Source organism: Lepidochelys kempii, chromosome 5 (assembly GCF_965140265.1).
Source record: "Lepidochelys kempii isolate rLepKem1 chromosome 5, rLepKem1.hap2, whole genome shotgun sequence".
Taxonomy (NCBI): domain Eukaryota; kingdom Metazoa; phylum Chordata; order Testudines; family Cheloniidae; genus Lepidochelys; species Lepidochelys kempii.
The window spans coordinates 61566858-61591471 of record NC_133260.1 but is presented as its reverse complement, the minus strand read 5'-3'; the positions used below and the strand labels follow the sequence as shown (position 1 = coordinate 61591471).

The 24614-nt window shown below is 43.2% G+C and overlaps 1 protein-coding gene across 3 annotated transcripts in view; it reads right to left on the bottom strand.

The window, feature by feature from the left end:
- Positions 1-24614, bottom strand: part of FAM81B (family with sequence similarity 81 member B) — a 62338-nt gene that overhangs the window by 23691 nt on the left and 14033 nt on the right. For all 3 annotated transcript variants that reach the window (XM_073346214.1, XM_073346216.1, XM_073346215.1), the window contains exons 3-4: positions 12245-12497; positions 4910-5028 (exon numbers count right to left, since the gene is read on the bottom strand). In XM_073346214.1, the coding sequence (XP_073202315.1) occupies positions 4910-5028; positions 12245-12497 (372 nt within the window). The remainder of the gene's footprint in view (positions 1-4909; positions 5029-12244; positions 12498-24614) is intronic.

Sequence of the window (24614 nt, the reverse complement as noted above, 5' to 3'; positions counted from 1 at the left end):
TGAAAAACCTCAGCAGTTACTAGGTGAGCACGCTCACAAATGATTTTTCAATTGCTTAAAACTATATTGGAGAGAATGTGAGTGAGGTAATCACTTTTATTGGACCAGTTTCTGTTAATGAAAGAGAGAAGCTTTGGAGCTACTCAGAGCTGTTCTTCAGGTCTGGGAAAGGTACTCAGATCTAAATTTAAGGGGGAACAGATTGGTCAGGATAGGAGTTACCCACATTCTGAGAGACCATTCAAGGTGAAGTGGCCTGTTAGTACCTCTCCAGTCATAGTACAAAAAAGGGGGTTGGTGGGTTACAGATTGTTGCAATAAGCCATAAATCCATTGCCTGTATTAAAACCATGATTTTTAGTGTCTAGCAAGCTATGACTTTAAGCTCCCAGACTTCCCTTTTGAAGGTTTTGTGCAGGTTTCCTTTGAGAGCAAGGTGTGAACTGCAGTGACAAGCTAAATTGCAAGTGTGGCTGTATACCTCAGTGGGCACTATTCACACACCAAGTCTCAACTTCAGCTGTTGAGTTATTTGTGTGAAAAAAAAGTGTGCCAATAATTTTTACAATGGTAAAAGTATTCTTTTCTTAGCCTTGCTTAACACATATGGCTGAATGGATTTTCCCCCAAGTTAAAAAAAACAAAAACAAATAAAATTCACCTTTAGGTGGAGTACAACCGTAGAAAATTTCACCCCAAAGTGAAATTTTAGGACAGTTCTGAGCAATTGAAAAATGGAGTTTTGCAACCTTCTGCTTATCAAATAAATATAATGGGCCAGAATCTCAGCTGGTGTAAATTGGCATAACTCCATGGACTATAAGAGAAATGTGTTGATTTGCACTAGTAGAGAATCTGGCCCAATATGTACAATTTTGAAAATAGGTTTCCAGCACTGCCAAGCTGAAAATTTGGCTTCCTCAGAGGCAAATACTTCATTCCAAAGGCTGGGAGCCCCAAATGCTGGCAAACTACTGTAGTTCTATCCCTGGTGAGGGAGTGAGGAAAGAGTGGTGGAGAAGAGGGAGGATTGCAGATGCATGGAATACAGAGCTCCTTGGAGCTAATTGGGACACATTTGCTGTCAGGCCTGGTGGATGACTAGTGGATCCATCCCTATACAATTAATCTTGTGACCGTACCCCTTCTGGAAGGGGTATGATTCTTCCCTGGGAGAAGCCACAGGGCTAGAAGTACAATAGATTATTAGAGTTTAAAACTAGAAGGGGGCATTAGGTCACCTAGTCTCAACGCCTGAGTAACACAGGGGCTATCCCCAATTTATGGAACGCATTTTTAATGTTTTTTTCCAAGACTACACCCTTGTAACACTGAAAACAAAAACTCCACAGAATTAAGGACCCACCCTGTAATATGTCACATAAAAGTCATGGACAACCCCATAGGCCATTAAATTTCACCTAGTTGTCCCTGTATTGAGCCCAGTAATTTGGGGTTGATTAATGCACGACTTCCAGAAAAGCAGCCAGTCTTGATATGAAGACATCAAGAGCTGGAGACTCCATCACTTCTTTGGTAGTTTGTTCCAGTAGTTAATCACCTTCATTGTTAAAATTTTGTACTTACCTTACATTTGTCTAGCTTCAGCTTCCAGGGATTGGATCTTGTTAGGCCTTTCTCCACTAGAGTAAAGAGCCCTTTAGGACCAGTATGTTCTCCTTGTGAAGGTATTTACACACTGATCAAGTCACCTCTCAAACTTTTTTGATAAGCTAAGCAGACTGAGATCTTTAAGTCTCACTGTAAGAGATTTTCTGCAGACCTTGAATCATTTTTTGTGGCTCTTTTCTGGGCCCTCTCCAATTTTTCAATAGGTCTTTTTAAAGTGTTGACACCAGTATTCCTGGTCTCACCAATGCCAAATACACAGGTAAAATTACTTCCTTACTTGTACTCACTACTTCCCTGTCTACATAGCCAAGAATCACATTAGTTCTTCTTGCCACAGCATTGCTCTAGGAACACATGTTTAATTGCCTGTCCACTGTGACCCTTAAATCCTTTTCACAGTCACTGCTTTCCACAATACAGCTCGCTCATCCTGTAGGCATGGCCTGCATTCATTGTTCGAGATGAAAATGTGCAGCCTAATGCAGTTTACATTTTGTTTGCATAAGTCTACATTACCAAGCAATCCAGACCACACTGTCATGGTTATTTATCAACCTGCCAATTTGTGTGCCATCTGCAAGTTTTATTAGCAGTGATTTTATGTTTACTTCCAGATCATTGATAAAAATGTGGAACAGAGTCAGGACTAGTACCAATTTCTGCAGAACCACACTAGAGACACCCCATTCAGTGATGATTCCCTTACTTTGAGATCTGTGCACTAGCCAGTTCTCAATGCATTCATCATGTGCTCTATAGCTATTGGATAGTGTATTGTATTTTTTAAATCAGAATGTTGTGCAGTACTAAGCCAAACAGCTTACAAAAGTCTATTACATCTACAGGGTTGCCTTCATCAACCAAACCTATAATTTCATAGAAGAGATTAATCAGGTTTGACAAGACCTGTTTACCATAAAACTATATTGACTAACATTAATTATATTCCTACTATTTTTTAATCCTTTATCAGTTGACTACCATATCTGCTTTTCCTTTCTTTTGACCATCACTGATATCAGACTAACCAGATGGACATTCTGCTTACCCTTTTTAATATTGATAAAATACTGGCACCCTTCTGTCTTCTGGAATTCCCCCACTATTCCAGGGTTAGTAAAAATGAAGATCAGTGGACCAGAGAGCTCCTCAGCCAACTCTTTATTAGGTGCAAGTTATCTGGGCAATATTTGCTACAGCCTAGCCTGAGGTGAAGAAGTCTATCTTTCCCTAGCACCCTGAAAATTTCCCCAACACACTCAGCTACATATTCCAAAATATTGAATTCACTTTACAGACTACAGCTATCCCTGCAGCCACAACTAAAATGCATCCATCTCTGGGGTGGAACACAGTGGTACTTAGCTGTCATACAGTAGTGTTGCTGTTCTCAGTTTTAGGAGAGGAAATGAAGAATTCTATGCCATATATAATTGAAACTGTAGGGGAATTTACATGGGGGAAAATTTAATTATTCAAGCTGAAATCTAGCCAGCACATCAAGGATATCATCTCTGAAATGTTATGTTTTTGAGAAGATTTAATTATTCATTAGCATTATATATTTTACCAGGGCCGGATTAATCTTTTTGGCCCTAGTACTGGACCGTGACCCCACCTCCTGCTCCACCCAAGCTCTGCCCCAAGGCCACACCTTCGCTCAGCCTCTTCTCCCCAAGGCCCTGCCTGTGGTCTGCCCCAAGGCCCCCACTCCCATTGGCCTCATCCCGAGGCCCTGCCCATTGCTCACATGGTGGGGAAGGGACAGAGAGGAGTGAGCAGGGGGGGCTGGGATCAGAGAGGAGTAAGCTGTGGGTGGAGCCTGGGGCGGGGTGGGGGAGGAGAAGAGGCAGAGTGAGGGCAGACCCTCTGGACGGAGCATGGGCAGGTCCACAGTCTGGGTGCTTTCCGAGTGTGGGCCTGGCACCATAGTAAAATACAGTACCAGGTTTACAAACACATTGAACTCAATTCTCATGTACACTAACAACACTTCACACTGCTCTGGCAGTGTAAAAGGAAGTAAAGTATATTGTCATGGGGGTAAGAGGGAAGGTCCTTTCATGGATTGGTAACTGGTTAAAAGACAGAAAACAAAAGGTAGGAATAAATGGTCAGTTTTCACAATGGAGAGAGGTAAATAGTGATGCCCCCCCACAGGTCTGTACTGGACTAGTCCTATTCAAGATATTCATAAGTGATCTGGAAAAAGAGGTAAACAATGAGGTGGCAAAATTTGCAGATGATACAAAACTATTCAAGATAGTCAAGTCCAAAGCAGACTGAAGAGCTGCAAAAGGATCTCACAAAACTAGGTGATTTAATTTGCCATTTTGTTGCCCAATGTTGATAAATACAAAGTAGTGCACATTGGAAAACAATTTAGACAACTAGACATAAAATGATGGGGTCTAAATTAGCTGTTATCACTCAAGAAAGATCCGAGTCATTGTGGATAGTCTGAAAACAGCCACTCTGTACAGCAGCAGTCAAAAAAGCTAACAATGTTGGGAATCACTAAGAAATGGATATTTAATAAGACAGAAAATATCATATTGCCTCTACATAAATCCATAGTACACCCACATCTTGAATACTGCATTCAGATGTGGTCGCCCCATCTCAAGAAAGATATGCTTGAATTGGAAAAGATTTAGAAAAGGGCAACCTAGGGGTATGGAAAGGCTGCCATATGAGGAGCAATTAATAAGAATGGGATTTTTCAGCATGGAAAAGAGATGACTAAGGGGGGATATGATAGAGGTCTATAAAATCATGACTGGTGTGGAGAAAGTAAACAAGGAAGTGTTATTTACTCCTTCTCATAACATAGAAACTAGAGGTCACCAAATAAAATTAATAGGCAGCAGGTTTAAAACAAACAAAAGGAAATATTTCTTCACACAATGCACAGTTGGCCTTCACAACATCCTCTGGCAAGGAGTTCCATAGGTTAAGACTATAACAGGGTTCAAAAAAGAACTGGATAAGTTCATAGAGGATAGGACCATCAATGGTTATTAGCCAGGATGGGCAGAGATGGTGTCCCTAGCCTCTGTTTGCCAGAAGCTGGGAATGGGTGATGGATCACTTGAGGATTACCTGTTCTGTTCATTTCCTCTGGGGCACCTGGCATTGGCCACTGTCGGAAGACAGGCTACTGGGCTAGATGGACCTTTGGTCTGAACCAGTATGGCTGTTCTTATACCCACATTAAGGCCCCTTTACCCACCTAGAGCAGTATAAATGAGAATCAGGCCCACTATGTTTTACTTACCTGGCCACCCTTCCACGCAGGTCTCCAAATCCATGTAGGTATTTATGGTCCAAACTTTGAACAGCAAAAGTAGTTCCTGTTGCAACATTATCTCTTGTTCTTATTTGTTTCTCCAAAACCTATAAATTCATAGGTCACATCCTATGAGCTTGTTTAGTTTAACTACTTCATTTATTAATATTTCAAAGCTTAGCCAAAAGATCCTTTAAAGAAGGAGTTCTGAAAGTTCTCATTTCAATTTCTACAACACAGCTGTACTCCTTTATAGTGTCTATCTAAATTAGACAAATAAAAACTACATTGCAAGAACATTAAGGTTGCAAAGTCAAGCAATCAAAAGTCAGGAAATCCCCAGTGAAGGTTGCCCATTAAAACTTAATTTGCCCCCTTTGTGCATATGCATTATGATTCAGTCTTTAATTATACAATCACATGCTATTTTTTCCATAGGACCCAGGGTGCATTCAAGCATACAGCATGAACTGTTTTATCCTCATTGTTCAATCTATGGGTATAACAAGGCAAGGACTCACCAGTGCAGCACCTCCTGCTGGTCATCTGGAATTAGCTCTCCAGCATATAGAGCACTCTCTGCAGGCCAGTCTCTCACCTGCCGCTAGCCCCATGTCTCTTCCAGACCCTAGTGCCCCTTTTCCTCAGGGTTCTGCCCTTAGCAGTAACCCACAATCTGGGTCTCCCCTCTAAGGGGAACCTCCAGCCCTCCTTGACTCAGTGGCTACTGCCAGTCATCATCATCTAGCCCCCTTTCACTGGGGCAGACTGCAGTCTGTAATGGCCACTCATCATTGACAAGGGGATAGGACCGGCTGCCTTTGCCTATCCCCAAGCTGCACCTCTGCAGCCCCAGTACCTGCTGTAGGCCTTTAACAAGGCCTCCAGCCTGGGGGTTTTCTAGGCTGGAGCTCCCCTTACCCAGCACTGCTCTGCCCCAGGTACCTTACTCCCAGGCAGCTAGCCCTTCCTACTCCAGGGATAGAGTGAGACTCCTCTACTTCTGGCCCACAGCCCTCTTATAAGGGTCAGCTGCCCCCCTGATTGAGCTGGCCACAGCTGTGGTCATCTACTCACTCAGCTTCTCCCAGCTGTTCTGAACTCCTCTTCCCCCAGCCGCAGCCATCTCCAGGGCTGCTTTTACTATTGGCTCCCCAGGGCAGCCCTCTCTCAGGGCTGTTTTAACCCCTTCAGGGCTGGAGCGGGGTGACTACCCCGCTACAGTGGGCACATACCTTAATTACTATATTCTATTCAAACCCTACTCTGAAGACAGAGTTATTAATTGTCTCATGTGCTTTTCAAAGGCGCTCATCATTATAACGTCTGAGTGCTTCTCAAACATTAATTTATTTTAGAAACCATTCTGTGAGGTAAGGGTGTGGTATTACTCCCATTTTACAGATGGATGACTAAGGCACAGAAAGATTAAGGTAAAAAAATCTACTTATTTTGGGTGCTCAACATTTTGGAATCTAAGAGATGGGATATGGACCTGAGGCTGAAGAGAATCCTAATGGGAGAAGGAAGGAATCCACTGATTGTCCTTCACATGGAAACAAATGATACTGCTCGATTTTTGCTGGGGCGCATTAAGGAAGACTACACCAGGCCAAGAAAAACACTTAAAAGAAATGGGAGCTCAGGTGATCTTTAGTGGAATTCTACCTGTCCCTAGAAGAGGACAATGAAGATGAGACAAGATTACAATGGCTTAGGCAGTGGTGCTGTAAGGAGGGTTTGGGGATGTTCGACCACTGGGACGCATTAACGGACAGAGGACTGTTCTCATGGGATAGACTCCACCTGAGCAGGGAGGGAAATAGACTTCTGGGAAGGAGGTTGGCACTACTGATTGAAAGAGCTTTAAACTAGGAATCTGGGAGATGCTTATGTAATCTCCATGCCTGATTCCAATACTCACTTTTATAGTCCAGTCACCCTTTTAAGTGGACTCTTCTGAGGATTACCCCTCAAAGCAAAGTTTATTCAAACCATAAAGAAGGTGATGTGGAGTCTGGTGGTGAAGTTGGCTCCATGCTCTTTCTTCTACCTGTGTATGCTGAAATACAGATTTGCCTTGTTTCCTGTAATTTCCCCTCCTGCTGCCTCAAGGACCCTGTATACTGCTTATATGTAAACTGAAGTAAACACACATTCCTTTGTTTAGGATAGAACTGTTTAACAACTTTTGGCTAGTCAAGACTGTGTGGGTCTGAACATGTGCTAGCAACATTATATGGGGGAATTAATAACTTCACATATAATTTTGCTACACATATTTTACCACAATATTATTGACCAGCAAGTTATCAGTTTTCAAATGATACCTCCCAAAGCATATTTAGTGCTAAGACTATTACAATGTGTGCAGTGTGAATACAGGGATGCTTTTGGTTACAGAGGTTACCAATGGAGTTCCTCAGGGACTGGTGCTGGGACCAATCTTACTTAGCATTTTCACTAATGACCTAGGCACAAAAAGTGAGAGTGCGCTAATAAAATTTGTGGGTGACACAAAGTTGGGATGTATCATACAAGAAGATCTGAACAACCTTGAAAACTGGAGTAATAGAAATGGGGTGAAATTTAACAATGCAAAGTGAAAGATCATGCACTTAGGGACTAACAAGAATTTTTCCTATGAAATGGAGATGTATCAGTTGGAAGCTACAAAAGGAGGAGAAAGACCTGGGTGTTTTGGTCGATCACAGGATGATCAAGAGCAGCCAATATAATGCAGCCATGAAAAAGACCAATGCAATACTTGGATGTGTCAGATGAGGTATTTCCAGTAGAGACAGGGAAGTGTTGTTATCATTATACAAGGCATTGGTGAGACTTCATTTGGAATATTGTGTGCAATTCTGGTCTCCCTTGTTACAGAAAGATTAATTCAAACTGGAACAGGTGCAGAGAAAGGCTACTTGGATGATCAGAGGAATGGGGAACCTACCTTATGAGAGGAGACTTAAGGAGCTTGGCTTGTTAAGCCTAACAAAATGAAGGCTGAGAGGAGTTATGATTACTCTCTATAAATACATGAGAGGATAAACACCAGGGGAGGGAGAGGAATTATTTAAGTTAAGGCCAAATATTGGCACAAGAGCAAACGTATATAAAATGGCCATCAAGAAGTTTAGGCATGAAATCAGACAAAGGTTTCTAACCATCAGAAACGTGAAGTTCCAAGGGAAGTAGTGGGGGCAAAAAACAAATCCTAATTTGTTTCAGTACTGAGCTTGATACGTTTTTGGAGGGGATGGTATGAAGAGAGAGCTGACAATGACATATAGCCCATGTGCAATAGCTATTAGCAAGTATCTCCAATTACTACAAGATGGGACACTAGATGGGGAGGGCTCTGAGTTACTACCAAGAATTCTTTCCCAGGTGTTGGGCTGGTGGATCTCGCCCACATGCTCATGGTCTAATTGATTGCCATATCTGAGGTTGAAAAGGAATTTTCCCCAGGTCAGATTGGCAGAGACCCTGAGTTTTTTTAGCCTTCCTCTGAAGGATAGGACAAGGGTCTCTTGCTGGTTTGACCTAGAATAAATGGTGGATGGTCTGTAACTTTAAGTCTTTAAATGAAGATTTGAGGACTTCAGTAACTTGGGCGGAAGTTATCGGCCTATTACAGGAATGGGTGGGTTAAGTTCTGTGGCCTACGATATGCAGGAGGACAGACTAAATGATCATGATGGTCTCTTTGTGCCTTACAATCTATGAGTCAATGAGATGTCTAGGACCTGACTTTTTTTCCCAGAGACTTAGCATTATATAGCAGTTAATACATCCAAAGCACAGCTCTGTAATTTTAACATGGGAAAAACAACATATTTTTCATTAGCATTGTTCTCAGAAGTGGCTATTCCATTTTGGCTGAAGTTGTGGGTGTGTATATATATGTATATGAAGCTGAGGCACAAACCCATCATGGGAAATTTGAGCTTGAACAGATAAGGTTTGGCAAAGTTGTAAGTAACTGAAAACAGGGTCATCTAATGGGAACTGGCAGGCAACCTTAACATGAAACTGTGCTACCAGCCCCACCTCTGATGCTGTCTGATATAACTAACAGAGTTGAGTAAACATTTTAGGATGAGTTCCAATTTAAGCAGGAGAGAGGACACATACATTGAAAACTCCCATACTGTGCAAACACTGTAGCAGACTTTTCAAGCTATCCATTGATTAGAGCTGAGTAAAGCCTTCTATGTAAAAGCAGAGTAATTTGAGATTTGCCTGTTGTCAAGTTCTTGGAGCTTCTTCAAACACGCAGTGCTTAATGCAACATTTTTAAATCAGTAAAATTATTATTGAAGCTGGGTACAGTTTTATCAGAACTTAGCAAAAGTTTTGAAGGCAGCCTTTGTGATGCATTGCAGATATTGAGCTGACTTTGGTTGCATTGTTGAAGTGATATAGATGAAAGACACATGGCCCTTGTTCTGAATCCCTGACTGTCTGAGCTCATCCCATGTATTTCTGAGAGTTAACAGAAATTTTTTTAAAAAGAAAAGGAGTACTTGTGGCACCTTAGAGACTAACCAATTTATTAGAGCATAAGCTTTCGTGAGCTACAGCTCACTTCATCTGATGAAGTGAGCTGTAGCTCACGAAAGCTTATGCTCTAATAAATTGGTTAGTCTCTAAGGTGCCACAAGTACTCCTTTTCTTTTTGCGAATACAGACTAACACGGCTGTTACTCTGAAACCAGAAATTTTTTTGACTTGTTTTAATGCACTGTCAAACAGTCAGAAAAAATTATAGGCCTGATTTATCGTTGCCCTGTGGCTCTTTTTATACCACTTAGATTGGTGCAAAGCGGTCATAGGGCAGGCATCAGGGCCCTACTTCCACCAGAAGATACCCCTAACGTAAGTGGCCGCTACATCAGCTCTTTACCATCTCTGCAGCAGAAGGAGGCATTCTAGCATTGGCCCGAGAGAGATGGCGCATGGGAGAACTGAGGGGGCTGAGAAATTTGGAGAGCAAAATGTAATGACAATCTTTTCATTCTGTCTTCACAGCTCTAGTGACAATGCACGTGGCATGCATCCGAAATAGTGAGCCCTGACTATACATTTATTTTTGTTCTTTGGTAGAAAAATGTTATTCTCAAAAGATCAAGTGCATTAGCACTGCTCAAATGATTCATTTGTAGTATGCCTAACAAGGCAAATGTGGTGTGATAAACTCACAAAGATGAAATGTTCGATGAAAGACACCTGCTCTTTGGTTGACAAAAGCAGTATTTCTCTTTCGTTTATTAAGATGGAAAGCACCAATATCCTATTTATTGAGAGAAATCACTACTCCAGTTCTTCATCTAATTCCCTGGACTCCAAACAGTATTAAATTCCCACAACTTGCCAACCTTGGGGAAGTGAAATATATTCAAATAACTGCACCTGTGAAAGCTCTTCAATGCTGGTCAAAGTCAGTGTTCAATCATTTTTAAGCATTTCTTTCACTAATGGTTTTGTTGTTTTCCATATGACACTGATTGCGTTTGTCCTGCTGTTTCTTATGCAACACCAGCCAGAACTGTTTGATGACTGTATTGTGGTTACTTCTTTTGCTGAGCATCGTTAATGATGTCATCAAAATGTCAGGATGGTTCTGGGAACAGTTTGTTAATTTAAATTCTTCCTATCAGTTGCCTTTGCCAAGATCTGAATTAATAGTAACTATTACATTTTGTGGTGGAGTTAAAAAAATGAATTCCAGAATACCCCAAGATTTTAACAATTTTAAAGTACTCAGATTTTGGGGGTGGAGGGTAAATTACTTGATTTGTATACCTTTTTTTTTAAGGCTATAATTTATGAAGATTTTAAGCATATGTATGCTCACCCCAGCTCCTTATAATAATTAATAATGTTTGTATTGTGGGAGCACCTACCAGCCCCCATTATGGACCAGGTCCCCCCTTTTGCTAGGCACTTTATAAACAGAACAAATAAAGTGTAAGCTCTTTGGGGAAGGGATTGTCTCAGTACAATTTTGATGGTGCACCAGGGGAAATGAAGGTGGGTCAGTGAGCATACGGGATGGAAGATGAGTGGTTTGTTTGTCGATGCCTGGATGGAGGGATGGGTGCTATCCAAGTGGCCTGGGTTGTGAGGGAGCTCTGCACCAAGGCTTGAAGTGCCCTATCAAAGGTCTCTGTTGCTTTATTGCTCCACGGAGCTGAGGTAGCAATGCCAGGGAAACCTTCAAATTCTAGTGCCCTGGTGCAGAGACACTGGCTTCCTCCAGCACAGCTGCCTGGGGTGCAGGACTGCTGAGGCAGTGGCACTGAAGGAACCAAGTGCCCTTTAGTTAAGGCACCAGTACTTCAAGGTCTCCCCATGGCATTGTTGTCTTGGTGTGCTGGGAAGCTAGGCTGCAGCAAATCTGGAGACCAAATTCAAGTGCTGAAGTGTGGAACAGAGGAATTTTAAGTGAAAATTTCAGTACAATTAATCTTGGAGTTGCTATCAATCCTCCATATTTCTGGTGAGTGCCACTGAGAACTTTATTGTTAGCTTTTCTTAAGGGTTCAATAGTTTAAAATTCTCAGTCTTCTCATTTAACTACCACAGTCTTAAGCTCTATTAACTGTTTTATTTTTACTTTCACAAGCCTCTGCATTTCCTGGTTTCACATGGAACTGCAAGCACTCCTAGAGGGCGAGAGAGGGTGTTCCCTGGTCCAGCTGAAATAATGACAGATTAGAAATCTGATGAAAAACTTGATCCTGAAAGATATCCATCCCTAAAGGGTTTGGATACAAATCTTTAGAAATTCACCCCATCACAAAGCCCTAAACAACTATGGGTGTGTTTGTTCATCAGGCCAACCTGTATGCTATGTCTCCATGTGTTTTTTAACAAGTCCAAGCATGTTCCAACTTCTCATGAGCAGAGTCTTTGGGCCAAATTATTTCCCTTTTCCAGGCCATTTGTGCCACTCTGGAAACAAAATGGGGCCTGAATCTGTCCATATCTGGCCAGTTGTAAATGCTCCTTGCATACGGGAATCAGGGAACTGTAATTAGCTCCCTGATGTCCCTGCTGAGGCAGATCTTAGCCACAGGAGAAAATCTAACCTTTTAAGAAGGCCAAAAATCCTCTGAGAACTGTACCATGCTCAGTAACTGGGGCAGAAGTGGGTAGCTGGCCTCCCAGGGAGAGCAAAGATATATTAATATTAGCTGCTTATACAATATTAAGTATCTTTCTATAGTTGAAAAATATATTGGTCCTGACTGAATCATAGGAAACTAGAGATGCAACAAATCCCACCAGCTCCAAAAACAAATGCAGACCTACCTCTATATCATGGCTGAGCTTCTTAACTATGCTTGTAATAGTCTGTATGTGGTTTTCCAGCAGTTGTCGTGCTGTTGCCTCCCCCTGTTGATGGCCCTTACTTCCTTGAAGATAAGAAACAATGTCATCTTTGATTCGAAAGGCCTGATCTAAGAGAACAGCTGTGGTCCTCTCCTGACTGGACACCCGGTTTTCTAGAAGATTCACTCTGTTTCCAGGAATCATGGGAATTGCAGGAAGGAAAGCTTGGCTCCTGTCCAGAAAAACACAATACAGGGTAATGTCTGAATGAGGCTGAAGACTGGCCAGTGTACATTAGGTTTGAAATATGCTGCATGTTACACTTTCATCTTACAATAGTTACAGTAAGATCAAAATTTGACATCAAGAGTACTGGAATAATAACAGGTTTCAGAGTAACAGCCGTGTTAGTCTGTATTCGCAAAAAGAAAAGGAGGACTTATGGCACTTTAGAGACTAACCAATTTATTTGAGCATAAGCTTTCGTGAAGTGAGCTGTTGCTCACAAAAGCTTATGCTCAAATAAATTGGTTAGTCTCTAAGGTGCCACAAGTCCTCCTTTTCTTTTTGGAATAATAACAGTTTCCCTTTTTCTTGCCCTGGTTCTGTAGTATACAAGCTCCATGATAATAATCATTCATGTAAATCCGCCTAGATGATGGAGTAATGTGACTAGCTGATAAACCTTTTAAAGAAGCAGATTAATCTATTAGTAGGGCCCTACCAAATTCACGGCCATGAAAAACATGTCACGGACTGTGAAATCTGGTCTCCCCCGTAAAATCTAGTCTTTTGTATGCTTTTACCCTATACTATACAGCTTTCACGGGGGAGACCAGTGTTTCTCAAATTGGGGTCCTGACCCAAAAAGGAGTTGCAGGGAGGTCACAAGGTTATTTTAAGGGAGTCACAGTATTGCCACCCTTACTTCTGCGCTGCCTTCAGAGCTGGGCAGCCAGAGAGTGGCGGCTGGTGTCCAGCTCTGAAGGCAGCGTTCTGCCAGCAGCAGCACAGAAGTAAGGGTGGCAATACCATACCATGCCACCCGTACTTCTGCACTGCTGTCTTCAGTGCTAGGTGGCAGGAGAGCAGCACCTGCTGACTGAGGGCCCAGCACTGCAGGCAGCAGCACATAAATAAAGGTGGCAATACCATATTGGGCTATATTAGTAGGAGCATTGCCAGCAGATCGAGGGAAGTGATTATTCCCCTCTACTCGGCACTGGTGGGGCCACATATGGAGTATTGCATCCAGTTTTGGTCCCCCCACTACAGAAGGGATGTGGACAAATTGGAGAGAATCCAGTGAGGGGCAACGAAAATGATTAGGGGCTGGGGCACATGACTTACAAGAAGAGTCTGAGGGAACTGGGGTTATTTAGTCTACAGAAGAGAAAAGTGAGGGGAGATTTGATAGCAGCTTTCAACTACCTGAAGGGGGGTTCCAAAGAGAATGGAGCTTGGCTTGTCTCCGTGGTGGCAGATAACCAAACAAGGAACAATGGTCTCAAGTTGCAGTGGGGGAGGTCTAGGTTGGAGATTAGGAAAAACTTTTTCACTAGGAGGGTGGTGAAGCACTGGAATGGGTTACCTAGGGAGGTGGTGGAATCTCCATCCATAGAGGTTTTTAGGGCCTAGCTTGACAGAGCCCTGGCTGGGATGATTTAGTGGGTGTTGGTCCTGCTTTGAGCAGGGGGTTGGACTAGATGACCTCCTGAGGTCTCTTCCAACCCTAATCTTCTATGATTCTACCACACCATGCCATCCTTACTTCTGCACTGCTGCTGGCGGCATCTCTGCCTTCAGAGCCAGGCTCCCAGTCAGCAGTCACCACTCTCTAGCTGCCCAGCTCTGAAGGCAGAGATGTACCGCAACCTCCACTACAATAACTTTGCGATCCCCCCACAATTCTTTTTTGGGTCAGGACCCCTACAATTACAACACTGTGAAATTTCAGATTTAAATAGCTGAAATCATGAAATTTACCATTGTTAAAATCCTATGACTGTGAAATTGACCAGAATGGACCCTGAATTTGGTAGGGCCCTATCTATAAATTGACTGAACATAAATACCTAAAGTCATAGAGCAACAAGAGTGTAATGGGGGGAGAAGCTGATAACGATAGAGACCTGTTCTGCAAGAGAAAATATCACCTTTATCACCCTATTGATTGTGGGAATAACATAGCTACATTGCGCAAAGTGACATGCGACTCCCTTTGTTCAGAAAGATTTTTTTGAGCTCTCTGGAGCCTAGACGGTCTTATTTTATCTGTTTGTACAGCACTGTGATGCTTTGGAGATCACCTAGACGAATAAGATTTTCTGTCACTGCCAGTCCAGTAATCTTAGGGCCCTTTGTTCTGTGCAGCTCTGGTTTAATTCCTTGACACCAATAGCCACCCCACAAGCACAAGGTCTCACCCAAGGTCTTACGAGCTTATTACTCCTTGCAGGGTGAAACCAACAGCCCTTCAGTCCTGAGTCTCCCTAAATCTGTCCTTCTCAAGTTCTTAACTATCACACACCCTGACTGTTCCCCCTCTGGTTCATCACCCCCAGTGTGTGAAACCAGCCTGACAGTCATCACTTCACTTTGGGGGACACACTCCACACAGTTTGTACAACAGAGACCTGCCTGGGGTAAAAACAGACAAAAAGTTTATTTAATAGAAAAGTCAGAGATTCAGAGATGAAATAGGAAGGGAAAGCAAACATACAGATTATGGACACAACCTCAGACTTTATGCTTCCATAGGAGATAAAAATCTCTTTTCTAATACAAGTTACCTATTGCCTTTGAACCGTTTCCCAGCATACCCTTTAGCCATAGGGAGGATCCAGCAATTCATGTACAGAGTCTGCCAAGTGACTGTCCCTCAGTTTCTGGATGTCAAACCACAGGCACAAGTCTGTTTTTTAAAGGCTTTTTTTCCTTTTGTTTTCCTCCCTCTTGGTCCCTGGTGACTCATGTTTATTCAAAGTGTGGAAAACTCCTCTTGATTTGAGAGCTGGAATGTCTGTCTTTCCATTAACTTTAGCGGGCCATGGCTGTCCTTTCTTGGGCTGGACAATGGGTGGGTACTTGAAGTGGTTTCATGTAAACAACTGGCTTGGGAGGTGTCTCTACCTGTCTGATCACTCACAGTCCTACTGTGAGGTGCAGTCAAAGCTTTATGAGCACAGTTCTCTATATTCACAAATACATAAAATCATAACCATAGTCTGTATACAAATCCTCCGATTATTAAAGTTTAGAATATTACAAGCTTTCATAAAAGACCTTACTCAAGATGTTTTTATAGCACAAAAACATTCTATACAATCAGTCGATTCAACTCCTTATTCTTTGGGGTTTAAATCCCTTGTTCTCCTTCGGGGCGCCTGGACCGGGATTGTCACAAGCTTGTAGTACACCCGGTTCAGATTCTTAACTGAGGCCTCTAAAATGCTACTGTAATACAAATAATGAATAACAGTAATAATTTGTACGTCCCATCCACCCATTCAATGCAAACCATAAGAATGCCTTCACAAGACAAAGCCTTGTGCAGGTGCAGGTGTGTGAAAACGGAGGAGTTAGTCTCATGAATGCCCATGGACACACAAATCACAGTCTAGCAAAATAGGACATATGTGGACCTTGGACAAACATAGTACATCTTCTCCGCGTGCCCAGTCCGACTTCCACTGAAGGCAATGGCAAAACTTCTATTTGGTTAGAAGATAAGGCTTTCCATGAAAAGTGAGAAGACTGTGATATAGGGGATGGTATAGACTGTGTGTAGGGCTCAAAGGATGTATAATGTCTTGCACAATGGGGTCATGGTCCGTGACTTGGGCTCCTAGGTGCTGCTATAATACAAATAATAGAAATATTTAATAAAGTTTTATAATTATACCTTCATTTAGTGTCAAATTAAGACCAAGGGGAACATCCCTAACTGAGCAGGTTACAGAAATACAAGGCATGGCACAATTTCATATTTTTCTTGTAAATGTGTGTGATGGATCAGAGAAACCTCTCACTAGCAGAAAAGAGGTTAAAGAGAGCCTATGGGCCCAGATAGGCCAATGGCAGGCCTGGAGGGGGAAGAAAAGGAGAGAAGCTGGCTCAGTTTAGGGCTGACTGGTGAAGAGGCTGAAGATAGTCCTGCCTCTCTACTGGAGGGGAGCCATCACTACAAGCCTGACAGACAGGACAGCTGCTGTAGGAGAAGCACTCTTGACCGGGAGAGACTGTTGAGGAGACTAGGGAGCATCCAGCAGTGAGTGAACTTTACTATTTTGACTTTCAAGACATTGTGGGTCTTACATCCACCCTGCTCAGAGGACTTGAGGCTGTGGCAGGATGCAGCAGAAGCTCTGCGAGGGGGCGCTTCTCAAGTTGAGCCACTACAGACTGTTTGGACGATAGGGGCTATGCCGCAAACTGAAGGGACATAGGTAGGAAGTAGCCCAGGGCAGTGGACTTGAATTCTCCGTTCAGAGGATCCTACTGGCATTGCTTCCTACGGGGCCCTGGGCTAGGTCATGGTAGAGAGGGAGGGCTGGGGTCTCACTACTACACCCCCCCACTAAGGGCTGAGGCCCAGATTCAGGTGAAGGCCAGAAGATTCCCAGCCTAAGGTCAGGAACTAGTCACCCCTGCTCTCTGGTCAGAGAAACCATGGGCTGGAAGTCAGGTATGCTAACTGCTAGGCAGCCGGCCCTTCAAACACCGTATCACAATGTTCTTATTTTTAAAAAATGCCAGTCTGACAGCCCTGAAGACTAGAGTCTGCTGTTTATCTGCAGAACAAGTACAGTCTGGGCAGTAGCTGTGCAAGCTATCTCTCTCTGTCCTGTCATTATGCCTCAGCCCCTACCTAGAGTGACAATCTCTTCCTTTGAGAGGGGTAGTTCAGCCCTTGCGCCTCTGTAGGGTGCTAATTGATGTCAATTGTGATGGTGTGTGTTTGGTTAATGCTGACACTTTTCCATTGGAAACTGGACTGAGATCCCGAACTCTTTTCACATAAGACCCCTTAACAGCCTTCAAATGGAAAACATTTCTAGTAATTACTGATGTTGACTGGGTTTGAACTGGGAACCTGGAAGTAAACCCCCTTATGTCCCATTACCAGTCCCGTGAGACGTTCAATACTTCATCTTAACTTTACTCACACAGTTGCATAAAGCCCAACAGAACAACAATGAAACAATGTAGTTTTAATGCAGAACTGTTCCATAATGCATAGTGTGGTCAGAACTGGTAGCTGTTCTGGACTTGCACAATTTGTACTTGTTCTGGTTAATGTCTCTTTTGTTAGCTTACCTTTGTCAATAAAGAAAATCAATCCAAATAAAACTTGGCCTTGGATCAAGGCTTCATTTACCTTACTGTGGACAGATTCTGATATCAGGTCTGCTTCTGTAGTGACCTCTTCATGTACGAGAAGCTTATTCATTTTAAAGGCCTTGCTTGTTTACAATTCTCACTTACTGTCATAGTGAAAAACGGGGACCATATTGCATAATTGTCTTGATTACCTCAAGGTTCTTATGCTGGTCCATCATCATGGTATCTGAGCAGCTATGTGGGTCCACTACTAATCTCCACACATGCAGCTGCTTTAGAATCACCTGTGAGGAAGATTCCATTCCCTGGCCTGTGAAGAGCTCCCACACAAAGAATTAGGACTTGGGCTTTGCACAGAGATGGAAGATATTTGTGTGTGTATAAATTATACCTCTGTCTATTCACAGACACAAAACCGTCTTGATGCTGCTGCAGATGGTGTCCTGATCCCCACAGAACACAGCTCTGTGGTCTACAATGATTGCAGCCTGGCCACCTTTCTCAGGCTTGCCACCTACCTGATTACCCTGCACAGAAGAACTGTGCTAATTCTACTGCGATTCAGGGCCCAGCTGCTTGTGGATGTGGGAACACAGGACTGTGGCCAGAGGAATCATTCACACAAACACACTGAAATGCAACCATCCCTGGGGTGGAATGAACCAGATATTTAGGAGCATGCAGCAAAACTATGCAGTTGTCTAGAGCTGGAAGGGAAGAAGAATATCATATCCTTTTGAAATGGACTCATGGATAGGCCCCGTCTGGAATTGGTCAAGACACTCTTATTCTTGTAAAAAGTCCCATGGGATCTTTAATTACTGCAAGTGGGTCAGAACCTTGGATATACATCTCATCCAAAAGACCACTTGTATTATGTGTCTCTTAATTTAACCACAATGGCATAGGCACAGTACCCTATAACATGATTTAAGCTGAAAACTGTAATTTAATAATAAAGAAAAATACCCAGATAGTAGTCTGGAAAGAAATCAGATGCATTTTCCCTTATTGTGATCTTTGCTTTTAGATTGCTATAAATAAATGTCCTGATATAAAAATAACTTAAAGAAAGAGGAGGAGAAGAAAGTTCAGCTGTCCTGCTCGTCAATATAGAAAATGCAAAGATGACAGTTTACTGATTGATGTGTGCCTAAGGGTAATCCACAATAAATTTTACAACCATATGGACTATAAAGATATTCTGGCTCCTGGGCTGTTTCTACCAAAAGCTATTTTACATTTAGCTGTGCAATTAGGATTTAAAAATAAACACAACCATTGCCAGCCATGAAACAGCACTAGAAGTAAACATTTATTGTCAGTCAGTGCTCTGTAAACTTTAAATATCAAACTGACTTCTTGAGATTGTGTATGCTGTGCTTTATCAGTGGCTGCTGAACCAAAGTCACAGAAGACTGATTGAGAATCCTGCACTGTCGGTCAGACTTATTTAAAATCTTACTTAGTTTTATAAATACATTGCTGTTTCCCACAGATCATCTTGTTTAACAAAGAAAGTGGCTCCTGTTAATTATATGAAAATGAAACTCTAATAAAGCCTGTTGACATATTAGCTGTCAGACTAGAGAAAGATTTAGAGTTCCACTCACTAAATCTCAGAGAGCTTGCTGGTTAGACATTAATTATTTGATATTTGGAGCTTTATTATTTCATTTACCTATCTTTCTGATGACCTATCTAGTCATTTGCCAAGAGTCTGATGGAAATTCCTCAATATGCCAAATTGAAAACCCAAGGCTCTTGTCAAGGTTCCTTCCCCACTCTGAACTCTAGGGTACATGAAAGACCCCCTAAGCTTATTCTTACCAGCGTAGGTTAAAAACTTCCTCAAGGTACAAACTTTGCCTTGTCCTTGAACCCTATGCTGCCAACACCAAGCATGTTAAACAAAGAACAGGGAAAGAGACCACTTGGAGACATCTTCCCTCCAAAATATCCCCCCAAGCCCTACACCCCTTTTCCTGGGGAAGGCTTGATAAAAATCTTCATCAATTTGCATAGGTGAACTCAGACCCAAATCCTTGGATCTTAAGAACAATGAAAAAGCAATCAGGATCTTAAAAGAAGGATTTTAATTAAAGAAAAGTAAAAGAATCACCTCTGTAAAATCAGGATGGTAAATACCTTACATGGTAATCAGATTCAAAACATAGAGAATCCCTCTAGGCAAAACTTTAAGTTACAAAAAGACACAAAAACAGGAATATACATTCCATTCAGCACAACCTATTTTACCAGCCATTTAACAAAAGGAAATCTAATGCATTTCTAGCTAGATTACTTACTAATTTAACAGAAGTTCTAAGGAGCATTCCTGATCTGGTCCTGGCAAAAGCATCACACAGACAGACAGACCCTTTGTTTCCGCCCCCCCAGCTTTGAAAGTAGCTTGTCTCCTCATTGGTTATTTTCATCAGGTGCCAGCAAGGTTATCCTAGCTTCTTAACCCTTTACAGGTGAAAGGGTTTTGCCTCTGGCCTGGAGGGATTTTATAGTTCTGTATACAGAAAGGTGGTTACCTTTCCCTTTATATTTATGACAGCTCTTTTTCCGTTTCATATTTTCTTACACTGAGATTTCCATTCTGTCCCCATCCCACTAGGAGTCAGAGATGGATTGAAAGCAATACATGTTACAGATATCTTTTAACTAAGACTTGAACTATATGGGGAAATATTTATTCTATTCTCTGCTCTGCTACTGGGACACCTAGGATGAGTCACTTTCCTGCTCTGTCTCAGTTTTCCTAGCTGTAAAGTGGGGGATAATGTTCCTAACTTCTTTTGTGAACACTTTGGATGGAATGCACTATGTAAGAGCTATTATTATTTATTTTATAATGGGTAGCTGTTGCACTATGGTATCTGAGGAATGTGAAAGATCTGTAATAATTTTATGGATGCTATGTATATATCTCTGCACTTGGTGGTTGAGTTGCTGGCTAACAGGTAACAAAAAGTTAAATTAGTTTTGGTTAACCTGGGATTACTGGAACCAAAAGCTTAATGAGCAGAGACAGTCCTGACTACTGATAGTCAAACATACAATTGAGGTGATAATTTGAAGTTTATCTCCCCTAATATGGAACTGGGACCTGACAGGTTCTGCAGGGGAAGGGAAGGTGGTAAGAAAGACCCCAGCTTGAATCCCAAGACATTTTTGTGTGGGAACTCTAAAACAGAGACTGGAAGCAGTTAAAAATGAGCCTCTGATGAGACAGGGGAGACAGTCTGCAGAAAAGCAGGCTGGAACTTGATCCCCAGAAAAATGAAGGGAGGAGCAGATGCTTACGTTTAGATAAGACAATGTGTGTTTATGCTTTTGTTGTGATAACGCCTTTTTTCTCTGCTTATGTTCTGTGGATAAATAACACTTTGTTTTGAACAAGCTGCATTCTCAAACTGGTCAAAGCTCCTGGAGAGATGTAAATGGCATGTATCAAAGCCAGCTGGTATTGCCAAAGTACTAAGGGTTGGTAAACTGAGGTGCTGAAGCCTGATGATCCAGTCTAAAAGTGGGGTGAAATGTAGGATTCCACCCTGGGTGAAGTGCAAATGTAGGCCTGTCACTTGAAAGAAGTGACCATTGGGAACCAGAGAAAGGTGAAATGTACAGCTCACTCCTGAACCATATCAGTATTATTCTGCCATTACTAATTATGTAGTATTGCACCCTAGAACCATACTGGGTAGATGGCTGTACAGCTGCAAAAGAACAAACCATGACTCAGCATTATAACACACAAAGAAAATCTATTCCCCTCTTCTATCATAGAATCATAGAATATCAGGGTTGGAAGGGACCTCAGGAGGTCATCTAGTCCAACCCCCTGCTCAAAAGCAGGACCCATACCCAATCAAATCATCCCAGCCAGGGCTTTGTCAAGCCTGACCTTAAAAACGTCTAAGGAAGGAGATTCCACCACCTCCCTAGGCAACCCATTCCAGTGTTTCACCACCCTCCTAGTGAAAAAGTTTTTCCTAATATCCAACCTGAACCTCCCCCACTGCAACTTGAGACCATTACTCCTTGTCCTGTCCTCTTCCACCACTGAGAATAGTCTAGAACCATCCTCTCTGGAACTACCTCTCAGGTAGTTGAAAGCAGCTATCAAATCCCCCCTCATTCTTCTTTTCTGTAGACTAAACAATCCCAGTTCCCTCAGCCTCTCCTCATAACTCATGTGTTCTAGACCCCTAATCATTTTTGTTGCCCTTCGCTGGACTCTCTCCAATTTATCCACATCCTTCTTGTAGTGTGGGGCCCAAAACTAGACACAGTACTCCAGATGAGGCCTCACCAATGTCGAATAGAGGGGGACGATCACGTCCCTCGATCTGCTCGCTATGCCCCTACTTATACATCCCAAAATGCCATTGGCCTTCTTGGCAACAAGGGCACACTGCTGGCTCATATCCAGCTTCTCGTCCACTGTCACCCCTAGGTCCTTTTCCGCAGAACTGCTGCCTAGCCATTCGGTCCCTAGTCTGTAGCTGTGCATTGGGTTCTTCCGTCCTAAGTGCAGAACCCTGCACTTATCCTTATTGAACCTCATCAGATTTCTTTTGGCCCAATCCTCCAATTTGTCTAGGTCCCTCTGTATCCTATCCCTGCCCTCCAGTGTATCTACCACTCCTCCCAGTTTAGTATCATCTGCAAATTTGCTGAGAGTGCAATCCACACCATCCTCCAGATCATTTATGAAGATATTGAACAAAACCGGCCCCAGGACCGACCCCTGGGGCACTCCACTTGACACCGGCTGCCAACTAGACATGGAGCCATTGATCACTACCCGTTGAGCCCGACAATCTAGCCAACTTGCTACCCACCTTATGGTGCATTCATCCAGCCCATACTTCCTTAACTTGCTGACAAGAATACTGTGGGAGACCGTGTCAAAAGCTTTGCAAAAGTCAAGATACAATACATCCACTGCTTTCCCTTCATCCACAGAACCAGTAATCTCATCATAGAAGGCGATTAGATTAGTCAGGCATGACCTTCCCTTGGTGAATCCATGCTGACTGTTCCTGATCACTTTCCTCTCATGTAAGTGCTTCAGGATTGATTCTTTGAGGACCTGCTCCATGATTTTTCCGGGGACTGAAGTGAGGCTGACTGGCCTGTAGTTCCCAGGATCCTCCTTCTTCCCTTTTTTAAAGATTGGCACTACATTAGCCTTTTTCCAGTCATCCGGGACTTCCCCCGTTCGCCACGAGTTTTCAAAGATAATGGCCAATGGCTCTGCAATCACAGCCGCCAGTTCCTTTAGCACTCTCGGATGCAACTCATCTGGCCCCATGGACTTGTGCACGTCCAGTTTTTCTAAATAGTCCCTAACCACCTCTTTCTCCACAGAGGGCTGGCCATCTATTCCCCATGTTGTGATGCCCAGCACAGCAGTCTGGGAGCTGACCTTGTTCGTGAAGACAGAGGCAAAAATCATTGAGTACATTCGCTTTTTCCACATCCTTCGTCACTAGGTTGCCTCCCTCATTCATTAAGGGGCACACACTTTCCTTGGCTTTCTTCTTGTTGCCAACATACCTGAAGAAACCCTTCTTGTTACTCTTGACATCTCTCGCTAGCTGCAGTTCCAGGTGCGATTTGGCCCTCCTAATTTCATTCCTACATGCCCGAGCAATATTTTTATACTCTTCCCTGGTCATATGTCCAACCTTCCACTTCTTGTAAGCTTCTTTTTTATGCTTAAGATCCGCTAGGATTTCACCGTTAAGCCAAGCTGGTCGCCTGCCATATTTACTATTCTTTCGACACATCGGGATGGTTTGTCCCTGTAACCTCAACAGGGATTCCTTGAAATACAGCCAGCTCTCCTGGACTCCTTTCCCCTTCATGTTAGTCCCCCAGGGGATCCTACCCATCCGTTCCCTGAGGGAGTCGAAGTCTGCTTTCCTGAAGTCCAGGGTCCGTATCCTGCTGCTTACCTTTCTTCCCTGTGTCAGGATCCTGAACTCGACCATCTCATGGTCACTGCCTCCCAGGTTCCCATCCACTTTTGCTTCCCCTACTAATTCTTCCCGGTTTGTGAGCAGCAGGTCAAGAAAAGCTCCCCCCAAGTTGGCTCCTCTCGCACTTGCACCAGGAAATTGTCCCCTATGCTTTCCAAAAACTTCCTGGATTGTCTATGCACCGCTGTACTGCTCTCCCAGCAGATATCAGGAAAATTAAAGTCACCCATGAGAACCAGGGCATGCGATCTAGTAGCTTCTGTGAGCTGCCGGAAGAAAGCCTCATCCACCTCATCCCCCTGGTCCGGTGGTCTATAGCAGACTCCCACCACTACATCACTCCTGTTGCTCACACTTCTAAACTTAATCCAGAGACACTCAGGTTTTTCTGCAGTATCGTACCGGAGCTCTGAGCAGTCATACTATTCCCTTACATACAGTGCTACTCCCCCACCTTTTCTGCCCAGCCTGTCCTTCCTGAACAGTTTATAACCATCCATGACAGTACTCCAGTCATGGGAGTTATCCCACCAAGTCTCTGTTATTCCAATCACGTCACAATTCCTTGACATCACCAGGACCTCCAGTTCTCCCTGCTTGTTTCCAAGGCTTTGTGCATTCGTATATAAGCACTTGAGATAATCTGCTGATCGCCCCTCATTCTCAGTATGAGGCAGGAGCCCTCCCCTCACAGACATTCCTGCCTGTGCTTCCTCCCGGTATCCTGCTTTCCCACTTACCTCAGGGCTTTAGTCTCCTTCCCCCAGTGAACCTAGTTTAAAGCCCTCCTCACTAGGTTAGCTAGCCTGCTCGCAAAGATGCTCTTCCCTCTCTTCATAAGGTGGAGCCCGTCTCTGCCCAGCACTCCTCCTTCATGGAACACCATCCCATGGTCAAAGAATCCAAAGCCTTCTCTCTGACACCACCTGCGTAGCCATTCGTTGACTTCCACTATTCGGCGGTCCCTACCCAGGCCTTTTCCTTCCACGGGGAGGATGGACGAGAAC